This window comes from Glycine soja, chromosome 19, assembly GCF_004193775.1.
Source record: "Glycine soja cultivar W05 chromosome 19, ASM419377v2, whole genome shotgun sequence".
In the NCBI taxonomy this organism is placed as follows: domain Eukaryota; kingdom Viridiplantae; phylum Streptophyta; class Magnoliopsida; order Fabales; family Fabaceae; genus Glycine; species Glycine soja.
Window position 1 is genome coordinate 38,915,673 of NC_041020.1, and position 16,512 is coordinate 38,932,184.

At 30.7% G+C, this 16,512-nt stretch overlaps 1 protein-coding gene across 2 annotated transcripts; it reads right to left on the reverse strand.

Annotated features, from left to right (window-relative positions):
* Positions 1-5,276: 5,276 nt before the first annotated feature.
* LOC114399103 lies at positions 5,277-9,877 on the reverse strand. Of its 2 annotated transcripts, XM_028361207.1 has the most exons (3): positions 7,687-9,877; positions 7,301-7,392; positions 5,277-6,019 (listed from the first exon to the last, which is right to left on the reverse strand). In XM_028361207.1, exon 1 carries the CDS (start codon positions 8,756-8,758, stop codon positions 7,757-7,759), a length of 1,002 nt encoding a protein of 333 aa, XP_028217008.1. In that variant the 5' UTR covers positions 8,759-9,877; the 3' UTR covers positions 5,277-6,019; positions 7,301-7,392; positions 7,687-7,756. The 2 variants fall into 2 exon arrangements, with proteins under 2 accessions (XP_028217008.1, XP_028217009.1); XM_028361208.1 differs by lacking the exon at positions 5,277-6,019 and having other exon boundaries at positions 7,108-7,392.
* Between the last annotated feature and the right edge of the window lie 6,635 nt (positions 9,878-16,512).

The following is a 16,512-nucleotide window of genomic DNA, read 5'->3' on the forward strand; positions in this document are numbered from 1 at the left end:
TTTTTTTATCTATTTTTTGTTTTCAAAGATTTGTATAAGAAATAGAGAATCCAAAAAAATTGTTATTTTCAACATTTTCGGTACAAGTTTTTGAAAATAAAAAACAAATTAAGAATAATGTGATATTTTTGTAAATTAAAAAGTGAAAATAGAAAATCAAAATACAAATAAACGCTCCTAAATTGCACTAAAAACCTTGGGCATACTATAAACAGTTTTATAGCAAGCTAATTTAGTTAATTACTTAACTTCATAACTAACCATATTCTTAACCTTAAATCCTTAATGACAATATATATAGAAGTAGAACCCTTGGGAGCTTAAGGAAAATGCGATATCCTGTTTTGAAAGTAAAACAAAATGCAAGACATGTGACAATTGCATGACAAGAAAAATCTAAAGAGGAATCATTTAAAATTCCGGTGCACAACTCTACTAGTCAACAACATTTTTTTAGGTCCTATTGATTTCAGTATCTTGATGATACTCGATTCAAATAAATCGGTACTAGTATAATCATCATAAAATAGCACTAGACTTTTTAGGTATGCCAATAAGTACAGCATTTTCAGCTTTAGACGAACAATATTACCCGACCGAATCACAATTAACTCCAACTGCGGAATTACACGTGAGTTATTATTAGGTAAAAATAGTTATTAGATATGATGCATGTATAATAATTTATAAAATATTGTTTTATGTATCTAATTTCTCTTTATTATATTATTTATTATATTTTAATTTTTTTTTCTTTTCTCTCTCTTTTCTTCCCTTATCTCTTTTTGTTATAAGATTTATATACAAGTTATTATACAAGTATCATTTATCTAGTTTATATATGCACTTATATGAGTCATTAAAAATATATGCACTTATAAATTTTGCTGGTATGGCAAGATCGATTCGTTTGGCTTATTCATTTGGCGTATTACATCACTAGCCTTTGTCACTAACGACAGCTAAGAGCAATGATTTGCTTTAGTAAATTAAAAAAAGGGGACTGCTCAGTGTTTCATTACGCATTGAGAAATTATAGTTTATATGTTGAGTATATATGTACATGATTTGTACTATGTATTTAATTACAAATTAATATATAGAATAAGTTTATTTACTCTAATAATCATTATATTAAAAATTATACTGCCTAGCATAATTATCTATCGATTGAAACTGTAGGATGTTTTTCTATTAACAACACACAGAAATTAAATCCTTTTAAATTATACATTATGATCATTGTGTCTAGAGAAAATAATGTTGTAAATTTTTTTTAATGATCATATATTAAATTTGTTGACTTTTATAAAAAATTATGTATTATTGTAATTTTTTATTGATTATTAATATAATTGAAAGTGCATGTAATTGGTTCTGTACAGTTGACAATTACATTAAATATTCAAAAAAAGAGTTTTATTAATCATAATAATTTTATTTCACTTGAACATACTTACTTTTGGTAAAAGATATATATAATTTAGAAAAAAATATAAATAATAAAACTCTTATATATAACTTAAATATAATTATTATAAATCTTCGATATTTACTCATCTTTAATTCTAACAAATAAAAAATATATAAGTAAAATATTAAATTCAATCATATCTTATCATATTTTAAATATTGAATTGATATGGTTTACTTTTCTTAAAGTTTCAATTAGTAACAATAATAACAACATAAGCTTTATCCGAAATGGGAACACGAGGAAGGAGTCCATGCATGCATATATTCAAAGTGGACTAAGAAACGAGAATTAAATAAAGAAGAGTAGTAGTAGAATTCAATCAAAACCAGTTTTCCTTTTTCAAAACATAGGAATTTGTTTTCATACTCACAAAAGGGGAAAGTGTGTGTGCCTAGTGATTCGTCTTCCTCGTGTGAACGGTGAAGGTCCCCAATAATAATAAGGTATGGTCCCTCAAATACACAATATACCCTTCCATCATAACATGCCCACTCATTGCGTAACAACTCCTTGCGTTTACATGTAGAAGAAATAAATTTATTTAATAAAAAAAACTTATTTTTGATTTCTTGTGTGTATTTTTTTCGTTTTAAAAATATTGATGTTTAAGATTTTTTACACATACTAAAAAAATAAGTATTTTAAGAAAATTAATATTTATTAGAGAGTAATTTTACTAAATTATCATTATTCTTATTTAATTTTAAAAAATATATTATTATGTTTTTTTAAGATAATATTATTTATTACAAGATAAAATTAAAATAAATATTTTGATATCTCATTAAAAAAATAATAATATCATTTAATTTAATTTTTTTAAAGACTAAATTATAATTATTTGAGATGAAAAAAATATAAAATTTTATTCAAGTAATAACAATTACACATCACAAATAAGTTTAATGTTGCATAAAATAATAAGTTGAAATATATAATTCAGAAAAAAAATACACGTTAAATCAAAGCATGGCCACTCATTGCAACATGGCAAGTAGTGGCATTTCCGTAATTTCATCCAACAAGAGGGGCTTTTGCCTTGACGTTGGATACAGTGAAGCGGAAATGAATCCGATGCAGTCTTCCTTTGTTTCTCCACCGCGCCGCCTGCTTTGAAAGACGCGAACAGAAGTTTCGTTTGGTAAGTGAAATGACGATATTACCCTTTGGTGACAAAGTCAAAGAAGGTAACTTGGACTCAAAGAAAATGAAATTAATACACCTCCCACCTGCCACTGCTAGTGACCGAAATTGTATCCTCTAAACAATTATTGATTGTGTTATTACTTTGTCCTCATTGGGTCAAAAAGCACACTCTCTTTTTACTGTTTTTGGGTTACAACCTTAACATTCGAGGACAATCACACCAAGTCACATGCTTAGGGATGAATAATAATTATTATAGGGTAGTTAAGTAGATAAGCACTCATTAGCGGATCCTTAAAATAAAGTACAGTAATTAATTTAATTTTAGTAGTACATGTTAAATTTGATATTTCTCGTTGATGATTATGCAAGTGTTTCTATATTTAAACAATATTTTAACCAATTCATAATTCTAACAATTTTATTTTTCAAGAAGTTTTTAAACAAATTTAGTACTTGGTGTTTTATGTTTTTAATATTAAATATATCTTAATAATTTATTTCTCAACTGTTAGAAGAACATTTGGGAATCTATAAAATATCTAGTTATCTATACATATTGCAAGTATCATTTTCATGATTAAATAAAAAATAATATTAAATTTATATGAATTAGTAAGTTAATTAGTAATATTCTTAATAGTTGAAGGACTTAAATGACGTAACTTAATTTAAAAAATACCAAATCAATATTTGATCTCCTCCCTTCATTAATATTCCTTCAATAGACATAATAATTTTCTCTCTCTATATATATCATAAGACTTGAAGTTTCAAATAACGTATTTTTATCATTTAATAAAAAAATATTAAGTTTATTGAATATAATAAAAAATAAATTATTTTAGGGGCTATTAAAAACTACTTATCATCATTAAAATTCTTTTACACTACTTTTTTTTAAAAGTGAATTTGGGTGTTGGATTAGGTAACACTTTATCATAAGATGCATGTTACATATCTACAAATGATTTATATGTAGAAATTACTATATTCAGGATTTCGCACGGGTCAACCAAATAAACGATATAACAATATTCATTCTTAACATCAAACCCCATCTCAATAGAATTTATTGCAAGGAACGAAATATTATTAAAAAAAATTACACTAGAAATTTGTAATTGCACGGAAATAAAAACTAATAATCATTACAGAAAATTTAGTCACGCAACTAATGATTAATATCTGATCACACATTGGCCCTGTTAATCATTAGAGTGGTTTTATGCCTCTGCTTTGGTATGTATAGCAAACCAAATCTCTTCAAATTATAGTTTTGTCGACATGGTCTTTCTATGTGGAGATAGCAAATTGGAAATGAAAAAGAATTTAGCGTATCCAATTTGAAAAACGAATAAAAAACGGAAGTGTGTAAAATTGCCAATGAGGTTGGTGAGGGGAAGAAATATTGACAAGGTATTCAATTTGAATTTTGCTGGTGATTTTTTATTAACAAGTTATCCTTAAGTGTTGTCACATGTTCTTGTTACAACTTACAACGTAATGCGACTTTGAAATATTGAAACGAATTTGCTTGTTCCTAAATTTTCATTAAGAAAAGAAGAAAACAAGACAAATTAGCCAGCTCAAATGAAAGGCAGGAAAGTTAAAAAAGCGAGATGAAAAAAATATTTAGCACTCAAACTGCTTCGAGTTAATGGATCATATCATATTTGTGCTTTGTCTTTTCATTGATGCTTATTTGGTAGGCCTATAGAATCATTGATGCTTATTGCTTATTCTCTTTCAAATCCCTTTATTTTAGTGGTCGGAAACTGGATCCAAAATGTAATGAAAGTACTCATATCTATGGAACGTGAACGCATGTGTAGGTAAGTTTTTTCTTCCTCTTCTACTTCTTTTTTAAACATTAGCCCACTTAACATGATATTGGCTGCTCCAGCAAAAATTCCAACACATAAAGCACTTTCCTTTTCCTAGTTTTACTATGTCACATTATCAATTCCCAACTTAGTCCTTTGGAGAAACCGTGTCATGCCCTACTTTTGTAAAAGTACACTTCCTTTCCTTAGTTCTATTATGCCACCACTAGATTTCACATAGGTATGCAGAATTGTAAAAATAATATTTTTTAATATTCATAATATTTATCAATCATATTATTAAATACGTTTTTATCTAGATTAATATTTATTTTAATAAATAAATTATCATAATTTAGTTAGAGAATATTAAATTATTTATTTAGTATCTTGAAAATTCAAACAACACTTATTTTTTTTTCCTGAAAATTAAAATCTGAAAAGCTATTTCTAGAAGTGTTAAAATTTTAATTTTTTTTCTTTCTAAAATTTAGTTTTTTGAAAACGGTGGGTAATTTCTAGAGAGAAAAATACATAAGGGAGATAGTCTCCCAACTTACCCACAATTCTTCTTGTTCCACCACCATTTTCGAAGTAAAGCATAGATAAACTTCAGCAGATCCTGGACTCCCAATCCTCCTCTCTCCTAGGTAGGCAGATAGTCTCCCAACTTACCCACGCTAACTTCTGATGCTCTAAATCTCCCCCCCATAAAAATCTCCTCTGCAGCCTCACCAGCCTATCCACCACCTTCTTTGGGACCTTGAAAAAAGAAAAGAAAAAGATAGGAATAAAAATCCTCTTAAAACTGATAAATAATTATGCAAGCGTCTTCCAATTACATTGGCTTTTTCTATAATTTGAATGTTTTATTATTGATTTTTTTAGATAAACTTAAATGTACCACAGATATTTAAAGGAAAATGAATATATATTTTAAACATGTTTAACATATGAGCTAGTAGTGTAATATTTTTTACATTGTCATTGTTTCCACTTTGAAAGTTTTCTCACACTTAATTGGATCCTATGTCTCACTTCGCCTTGGGTTTGCCCCAATGGGTATACCTAGGTACGAAAAGGGCAACGACAACAATCTGCAGTTTAGGTAACTGGCAGCACGATGAACCCATTGCTCCGTCATCCCAAACACCCCAAAACAACTTTTAGCGAAATTTATCTTTAGACCCAACACCATTTCAAAGCTCCTAAGCATAACCTTGATGGCCTTCACGTTTGACATTGTTGCTTTCCCGAAAAACACTGTATCATCAGCATTGCAGAATGCTAATGTCCATGAATAATCATTGCTGCAGATTAGAGTATGTTAAAATCTAGAGTTCCAGAACAACATCATTGTAGTAATTTACAGCCCTGCTAAAATTTTGGACTATATAACTGTGCGGCTGAGGATGGTTCTTAGGCAGTACACATCAAGTAAAAGAGTATCTATACTGTTACCTGGTCAATCTAAATCAATTTGGACCATTGCTTTTTTGAGATACAATCTCTTGTTTTCTCATATGACAAGTTGATACAATAATTCAGATCACCCAACAAAATTATTCTTCTGCAAATAAATTCGAATTGATTAAGTGATTATAGTTATTTTGGACAGAACTTGTAAATATAGAATTATAGCAACCAACCAACCATACATAAAAGGAATAACCATCATGAAAGCAATCCCACTGAAAAGTCAGACAAAATCGTCCTTTTAACAAACCATTGACTAAACACCAAAAAGAAAATTAACGTTCTCTGCCAGACATTGACGTAGTGATATAGGTTCAATAAACGAAACTACACAAAAGGAATGTGCAAATTAAGTTTACCTGAGTGACTATAAAAGAATGTAAAATATAGAAGAACAGAAGGCAGAAGAAAGAAAATGAAAAAAATAAAAATATGTTCAGATGCTAAAGAATAAGCCACAAGGGAGGAAATGAAATGGATCTGTTTTTGAATTTCAAATGCCAAAACAATTAGGTTAGTCATCCAATTGTGCTAAATCTATTTAACTCTATCCATGATTGATATTTGCTTTTAAGATTATATGAATACCGTACTTTCACTAAATATGAACTTTACTATTAGGGTTTCAGTTTCGTTCTTTAATCTTTATCTGTCAATATTAAAATTCAATACATAAAAGGAGTTTACGAGACATAACGATCTACTTTTCTCCTGTTATAAATAAATTCTTTCTGAATTTGGAGGAGTCCCCATTAGTCCCTAATCCCTACATCTACATATTTATCTCAATAAGTACAACTAAGTAAACAGCTGTAATAGGCAATAGCAAAAACCATCACCCAAACCTATCTTCTATCTGAAACTTGGGTCTCTTAGATAGTTTATCTACTCTACTGTTGTTCCATAATTAAGATCCAAGAGTAATAAATTTATAGTTAACTCTTTACGTAGTCAAGTCCTTATCATAATTCATAATCTGTTAAGAGCATGAAGGATTATTGCAGAATATACACAAGAAGCACAAAAGACTAGCAAGATTATTTGAGGAACAGATTCTTTGCTTCAACATCATTAAACACTGTTCTTGATATTTCCTACTCACAAGAATAACTAGTATTTGCAATATATATTCTCTCATTGAAAGTCATATATGCAGAATAAAGTTATAGAAGAAGAATAAGATATCTCTGATTCTCTGTACGATTCAAACTATTCATGTACCAACAATAGAGTTTTCAATCTGAATTCTAAATTCTAGACACTGAATTCTAACATGAAAACAGGCACTGTTCTGAATAATCAGTTTCCAGGAGCATGGGGAAGTCATGAGCACCCCTTACACGCAAAAGCACTGTAAGAGGTGTGGCTGGCTTACCATTACAAGTTGGGAGGATACTGTTTGCACTAGATGATGGTAGACTTGCAGAATTGCATCTAGCAGGACTAGGTGTGAAAGTTAAGGACCATCTGTACCACAAAATTTCCAAGGAAAGCATCAACTAAATATGTTAGGACTATATTAGATGTTCCAGAGAGTGAAGGATGGAATGCAGGATATTGCACGGAAGAACGTGGCCCCCGGAATTGCATGATAGGAACAAAAGATGAGTCAAATGATTCAGGAATAAGTTCAGTAACAGGTAGCAGAAACATGTATATATGCTTCATTATATATAAAGCTAAGAAGTATTTTAAGCAGCCTAAAATACAACTGATTCTATTAGAGAAAAATATATACAGAAGAATTTCTTGAACTCTTACCAATCAGATTTTCATCACTTTATGAAGAAAATCACAAGTGTATAGCAAAAAGAATTCTATTATCTCTCTATCAATCCCTTGCCTTCTTTATTCTTTTTATTAGAGATTCTATTGATGCTTGGATTCTACTTCCTTCTGTTTGCATCACTGCTTGAGATGCCTCATGTAGATGCTGAATCCCACGACCCAAACTGGCAATGGAGGGGGCTGCAGGGAGAGACTCAACAGCACACTCAATCCCATCACCATACAAAAGCAAGCCTGAAGAAGTTCCAATGCAGCCTGCCAATGTAGCCCAAGGCAAGAACCCAACAGGCTGCACCTTTCGCTTCCCCATTATTTCATAGAAAGCTCTTCTCATGACTGAAATACTGTTTTTTCCGGCAGAGGCTATAACACTGTGAGCAACTGCTCGAATCTTTTCAGTAGATACTGCTGCCTTCATGATGCCAGACGTTTTTGCTCCTGAAGTTGCAATCCCTGGAGCCACAACTTTAGAAGGGCCAAAGGCAAAAGCCAGCACTTTCTGCATCTGGCTGAGACCAATTTTGAGTGAAGTTGGAATTTTGAAAGTGACAACCTTCACCAGTGTTGATGCAGGGACTACTTTGGTCAGTGATGAAGCTCCCAAAACTGCTGTTGCTCCAGCACCAACTGCCACCATAGGTTTATCTGTCAATAACCGCTTCTTCTCATTATGATTCAACATAACCCCTTTACCTTCAGAATTTGTGATCAGTTCTCCAACCAGCTCTTTGACTTCAACAGGAAGAGGAGTATCCCAATGTTTCCTAAGACCAGCCAAGGCACTAGCATCTACCACCACCACAATGGTCTTAAACTTAACAGTCTGGCTTCGGATAGCCTGCGCAAAGAGCGCATGTGACTTGTCATCAATGGGAAGATCCGAGAACTCAATCTTATCCGAATTTCCAGCACCTTTCCTGTTAACAGGTCTCAACCCCTTATTATTCAGAGCAATTCTAAGCCCCTCGACAGCAACCCGGAAAGTATAGACCTCAGAAACAGTTCTTTTATCAAGAACCTCCCCTCTGTTTACATCCAACAACATCTTCTGCACATGTGCGATAGAAGATCACCAAATATACTATACAAATCCTCAAGCAAAGGAAAGATAGACCTGGCAAAACCCGGTGTCTCGTAACTAATCGACGGGTAAATTTCCTCAACACTACCCCTCTCCAAAACAGAACTACTAAGCAAAAGTGGATCCGAATTCCCCGATAAAGCCTTAGCCAACATCATCCTAAGTTCCTTATCAAGAGAAAACCTCTTCAAAGCCGAAGGAGCCCAAGAAGCAGCATGCTGCTGCTGAGAAACCAAACTATTAACAAGACTTCGAAAATGACTATCACTATTATTGCAATCACTATCACTATTATTACTATTGCCCCAACAAGAGGGAGAGGGAGACTCTAACAAGAAACGACGATCCAACATCCTCAGCAGCCCTCTTAGCCGCCAACAAGGGACCATGAAAACCGGTCCCGAAAATCTCCCTCAGCACAAGGTTACCCGCAACATTCTCGAACATGTCCGCGCCAATTTTATCGAGAAGACAGCGTTTGATTACCCTGAGAGTGGAGGTCGGTAACGGAATGGAGTCTTCTTCTTCTTCTTCGGACTGAAGCTGAGAGAAGGGGGAAACAGCGGCGACGGCGGCGGCTTGCACCAAAACGGCGTCGGGTTTGATCTCCGCGATGAGACACGTGGCGTCGAAGGCTGATCGCTCCGATAAGTTGAGGGCGGAGAGAATGTGAATTAGGGATTGGGTTTGGGGATGGCGCAGTGCGAACAGGAATTGCTTCGTGCCTTCGAGTACGCTCAGTTTCTTCACCAATTGCTTCGAATCTCTCAGCTCGTTCACTCTGAATGGCCACACGTTTTACAAATTGCACAGCCACATTTCAAGATAAAAACAAAAATGAATGAATTTGGAACGAAGAAGAAGGATTTGATTCTGTGCGTGGTGCTTCTGCTTCTCTCTCGGTGGCGCGCGACTGAAGGTAGCATCACTCACTCACATTTTGAAACGCACCGTTTCGCCCATTACGCAAACGGTTTGGATACTCGTCATTAGTGTTTTTGAGATTTTCTCTACCGATAAGTATTTTTCCCCCCACAAAGAAGCTTTGAAAAAGCTCTTAAAACACTTCTAAGTTTGTATCCAAACAGTCACTTCAACGCCTAAGCAAAACCATTTCGGCCATTTTTGTATTTTTAATATTTTTACCATGGTACGTGAATTTTTTTTTATTATGATTAATATTCTATGTTAATCTCTCAATACTTTTTTTTAATTTATTAATTTCTAATTATCACAATTAGGTTTTTTGTGTTATACTTTTTGTATAGGATTTTTGGAACGTTTATTTTCTTATTCAAATAATCAAAACTTTTGCATCAATTTTCAATAGAAAATTATTTAACAGATTTAGAAGCAAATTATTTTATTAAATTTGGAAGATTTTATAGAATATTTAATATTTTAAAGAAAAGAAGGTTTAATTTTTTAACTTAAAATAAATTAAATTTTATTTTAAATTATAACAAATCCATTATTTTTAAATTTAAATAAAATTAAATGTTATTTTTTTATTAATTTCTATAACTGAATTATTTTATATAAAAAAATATTTATTCCATCTATATGCAGGGATTAAAATGGCACTGTTTTGATACGATTTTCCCTTTAAATTATTTAAGGTTGAGAAAATATTTTATCATACCTTTCTATGCTCCGCAAACACTTGCAACCTTGAAGATGTGCAACCAACATTATTTTTGTTCAAAAGTATCATTTTATTCAAAATAAACTAACTTGGGGAAAGGAAATTAGTTGGATGTCAAATAAAAATCAAACATACCTCTTAGTTACACAAAAATAAAACATTATTGTTGTTATTAATTTGCAGCACTCATTTAGAAAAATTTGGTCTCTTAAAAAAAAAATTCAGAAGAATTTGGGTATTTTAATATTTCTATGGGATGCAGGAAACAAAATAACCCATATAGATCAAAGTCCACATAATATTGCAATTGCCCCAACCCATAATCAAAGTCCACATGAAAAATCAAAGCTCACTTTTGACAAAATCTACCTTAAACTGAATATTACTACTTTGGTTAAGATGTCTATTTAGGGAGATCCTCGTCTAGAAACCAGAAAGTGATTAACTAAAAATATTACTCCATGATTCTATGTCCAATAATATTGGAACTTGGAAGGACTTCCTCTTATTACTACTATTTATCATTTTGTGATGAATTATTTAATTATCAAGTTATAATTTGCAACGTGTACCAAATATAAGCAGGGGAAGTTTGAGTATGGTGAATGGCACTGAAAATGTTATTCCTACATACAAACTTTCTATTCTTAACTGGAAAATAGCAATCACAATTCACAAGTCTAAGCAGCACACAGTGTGAGAATTCTGTTTTCTTTTCTTTCTCTGGGACGGGGTTTGCATAGGTATTAGAAGCCATCAAAGAATTAACAAGAAGAAACAAGAACAAGATTTCATTTCAAGAAAAACAAACAACAAAGAAGTAAATTCTTTCAGCTACAGCTTCTGTTCCACAATTCAGATTGCATGGACGATGTAAATATATGATAATGAAATTAAGCAACTTGAGAGGGAAGCATACTCAAATGTCATGGCATGCATGCTTTCAGTTATCAATCTAATGCAGGTAATTAAAGTGGGTTGAAATGAAAGTGAATTAAGATGAAAGATTCAAATTAAAGTAGATTGTAAAAATTTGGATCCCACCTCGTTCTAGATCACTCTTTTTCAGCTTCCTTTCACTGCAACCAAAAAAATATTCAAATTAAGGTTATGCCAAGTACCCTAAGTTAATGGTTGTGTATATAAAGAAGAAATGCACAGTAGCAACGTGAGAGTAAAAGAGTTAAACTAGAGAAGTTGTATGTTGCAGTTATAATATTTAAAACTGATTGAGTATCATTTCAACCAGACACTGTCCGTTCATTCAATAATTTCATATCTTCAGATGCAGACAAATAAATAAATACAAAAATCGCCTACAAACTATCTAGGGTTAAGAATGCCAATTGTCTAAGAAGCTTACCATATACACATGATATCATTTTCAGAAATAGCACGGTCTAAAATCTAATATGTATTTTTTTAAGGTTAAATTATAATTTTAATCTTCTTATTTTTAAATTAAGACATTTAATCTTTTTATTTTTTTGAAATAAGTAATTTTAATTTGTCAATTGAACATCATTACAGTAGTAGATACTAAATAAGAAAAGTTTTCCAGGAAAGCCTAGCAAATTTTTAGAGTTAGAGCACAGAAGAGGATAATAAAAAAAGGTTATGCCAATGAAAAAATATTGTTTTGTAAAATAGTATATTGATTAATTTAAGCCAATGTATGATATAATTTATAATAAAATATGTTTTTAATCTTTACATACAAGTTTCACCAAAACCAAAAGCATATAGACAAAACTTTCATATTGTAATTTATAAAAAAACATGTTTTTAGTCTTTGGGCTTATCTTTGATTTTTGCTCTTTTTTAATTCCAAGTTATGATGAAAGACTAAAAACACTTATACATTTCAAAGACCTAATGACATAATATGAAGGTTTGAGAAGTAAAAATAAAATTCATTAATAATATAGGAATTAAAAACATATTTTATCATATCATTTAAAACAAAACTTAGATACAATTTTATAGGTGTTGTTCATACAATTTTTTAATTAAAATTAAAGTTTCACTCCAATAATTTGCATAATAAAATATTTTATAAAAAATTATGCGGATTATTAAAGTGAAACCCCAAATATCATTGAAAAATAAGTAGCTGTATACAAGTTTTGTCTTATAATTTGTCATTAATTTTTAAAATTATAAGTTTCAATAATAATATTATCATATACATCGAATCATAAGGCCTGAGATGTAGTAATGACACACGAATTACATGGGCAAATTACAAACAAGTAGTTAAAGTAGGGACCTTGTTCATTTTCAAAACTACCGTAGGTAAATGTCACGTGACGGTGTTTCTTGTGGGATTCCACAGACCATACAACATCACCGAAGCCTCTTGCGCCACCTGATATTAATTTCATATGTGCAAGTGGCTCAACAGAAGTTATTAATTGCAATTTCGTCAATAATTAATCAGAAAATGAGCATAATGCATCAGTGAGGTGTGTGTATATTAAATTAAACATCATTACAGTAGTAGATACTAAATAAGAAAAGTTTCACCGTCATAAATTAAACAATCTATATTTTAAATTAAAATATATACTTATAAACAATTTATCGGCGTGGGCTACGGTCGTCAAGGAATTTTCTGTGTGCTTGGTGATAAAAAAAATGAACAATGACCGTTAGATATATGAATTTAATATTAAACGTGTAGATAGCATCTTCTAAACCTTATTGAACAGTTTAATGTTTTATAATCGTGGTTAGGTATTTGACATGTTTGTCCCTACATTATTATACTATTTTTAGTGTAATTTGTGAGCTTTTGACAAAGATGCCCTATCGTTAGCAAATAATGTTTTTTTTTTTTAATTGAATTATGGTTTGTGGTGTAATGGTTCGCCCTATGCCGCCGGAGCCTTCGTAGGGAGGAAACCATTTTTTTGGAGAGAAAAGAATGCTTTTGCTGATGGTGGTCGGGTACCGTCTGTCGTGATGTGTTTCGTGATTCATTATTTGAAGTGGCATTTTGAGGTTTGTATATTGTTTTTCTGTGTTTGTTGATTAAGTATGTAACAGTATCTCTAATGCAAGAAATTTATTTAAGTTTTTTAATTATTTTTTTGTGATTTTCATATTATTTTTTTGGTCTCCGCATGTCATTCATAAGAAATTCAGATAGAATTTTACTCCAATACAAAAAATCATAAGAAATCATAAGAAATTCAAATATTATAGTTTTTTATATAAAAAATTATCCTTAGCAACCAAGAAATCCACTTTACCAGATTATTATACTTCAATACAGAAGAACTCAAAAAAATCGTTTTAGTCTAAGAAATCATGAAAGCACCTCCACTGGAGATGCTCTAAGTATCTGGTTTGGTTGATTAAGTTTTGCTTTAGACGATGATAGTTTTTTGAGTTGGGATTAATGACACCATTGGTTGAAGACGGTGGATGATCAGTAAGGGTCGCAAGCCATGTTTGTTACTTGTTAGGGACCATTCGTTGTGGTTCATCTGTGAATCCCAACAAAAGATAATTCTATGCTGAGATTTTGGGACTATCTATATTTGTGTTTGTGTGGGCCTATGAAGATGGTTATATTTTTTTATTTTTCCCTCCTCCCACTATTGGGTATATGACAAAAATATGCTGGATACAAAAGAAAATTCCAGAAAACGATCATTGATGGAAACTGATCCGTTAATAAGTTGAAAAGGAGAAGGTTGCGGTATATAAGTGCATTGAAAATTAAAAAACACGTTTAACATATGATTTGTATTACACGTAAAATTAATAAAGTGTAATCAATTTGTTTTGTAAAATAAATAATTAGATGATAATGTAATTTTATTTTTTATATTTTTATAGTGTATGGTTAAATTCAAATGAAATTTATATTAACATAAAATAATGGATTAAGTTATTTTTATTTGTTTTAGCCCTTATATATATATTTTTTATTTTAGTATTTATCTTTTCTATATTATATGTTTTATTTATCAATAATATTTTTTAAATAACCCTTTTTCAATAAAAACGTTTTTAAAATTTTTTCTTAACTGCAGTAGTTTATTATATTTTAATGTGTAGCTATTTGTTTACTAGTTTGCCCCTTTGTTATTTTTAATTAGAAAATATTTAAGTATTTGCGTTTGACACATTTGCCCTTTATGCAAGATAAGCGTTTAATTTAAATTTATTTTGATATGTGGAGTTGAAGTTAACGATTAACGGTTGTCACTGAAGCCGGCACATGCGTTTGCGATATTATTTCTAGTGATTTGGTTTGGTTATGGTGATGGTCGAAGGCGAAGATTTGATGAAATGCCACATTAAATTATCTGTTAATGAGAAGAAATGAGCCCTCTTAGGGTCTCCAATGGACCTTTTCGTCGTCGCGACGACACTAATTATAGGATGCAAGAAAATAGCAAAAAAATTTAAACCTAGAATGATAAAATCCCATAGCGCACATGTGAATGGAAGATAAAGCTTGACGATGTTCATCTGTCATGGATGCCGATTTTGGAGGCATTCTTTTGACAAGGAACAATCTGAAGTCTTTGTTGTGGTCTGTAATGGACCTCCACTTGGACGCTATCAATCGAATGCAGAATTTGACTGTGGTGTTGGTTTTTTCGCCAACAATGATGGTACCAATTGCTCGTTTAGTTGGTTGCCAGGTTTTGAAGTAGTGTGGGCTAGTTCATGTAGTTAGTGTTGTCTAGAGTAATGAGTGTTACTTGATGCACCCAGTATCTAGGATGAAATGGTAAAAATGTCATTCTCCCTAAAAATATAAATAAAGCTACAGTTTTGTCTGTACGGCACGCGCATCATTCTTCTTCCTCTTCCTCTTCTTGTTCCTACGATCCTTCGTCTTCCTCTTCCTACGACGCTTCTTCTTTCTATCACCATTCATTTTCGTGGTTGTTCCTCTTCTGTTTATCGTTCGTCTCCCTCTGTGGTAGTAGTTGTTGCTATTGGTGGTTGTTGGTCTTCATAACAGTTATTCTTCTCTTTCGTTGGGTAATCATCTTCGAGGTAAGTGATCCCTTTTCTCTCAAGTTGTTTTTGTTGAAGTGTAATGATTATTTGCTATTATGATGTTATTGGATGATTGTATTGTTGTATGTAATTGGTTTTTGGCGTTTGTTATTGTTGGTGTTGGTTTTTTTTTTTAAGCTTTGCTAGAAAAAATGACATGTTGCCGGAAAAAACCCATACGGATTGCTGACCGTATGGGTCATACGGATTACCAATCTGCATGGGTTTTATTTATTTTATAAAATTATTTTAATTTTTTTCTTTTTATTTTTGGTAAAAAAAAATTAGTTATTAAAAAATAATTATTGTTGGTAAATTTTTGTTAATGTTTTTTTAAAGTTTATTTTGTGTTGTGGCCATCTGTATGGTATTTTTTTAAAAAAAATTATTAATTCAAAATGTAAAACTCTTTTTTTTAAAAAAAATTCCATATGGATACAGATTGTGAATTTGTATGGTATTTTTTTTACAATTTTTTTAAATTAAAAATAATAAACTGGAAATTATGTTTAAAATTTTTTTTTTGTTGTAATTTTTTTAAAATTCTTGTGAGTTTTTTTTTTAAAAAAATTTAAATGTTGTTATGTATGGTAAAAAAATTTGTTGTATCTTATTGAAATTTAATTAGATCCGTTTGGTATTTTTTTATTTTTTTTTAAGTTTTTTTTAAATAGTGTTATGTTTGGTAAAAAAATTTGTAGTTATTTTTTTACTTTTAGTGATTTTGTTAAAAAAAATTAGCTTAGTTATTTTTAGTTTATTGTAATCATTTGTGAAATTTAATCATGTATTGAAATTTTATAATGTATGAATTTATTTGGTTAGTCTTGTTGATAATTTTTCTGATTTATATGTTAGTCTTCCTTTTTATATAATTTGGCTAGTTTTGTTTATTTAATTATGTATGGTAATATAAGATTACATTAGATTAGATTTCCCATATTAAGAGTAAGATTAGATTAAATTTCCCAAATTAAGACTAAGATTAGATTAGATAAGATTTCCAAAACTAAGACTATATTTAAAATTTGTTATTTAAATTCACATG

Excerpts from the sequence above, each read along its gene's own strand:
- LOC114399103 (XM_028361207.1), bottom strand. The coding sequence starts at position 8,758 with ATGTTGTTGGATGTAAACAGAGGGGAGGTTCTTGATAAAAGAACTGTT.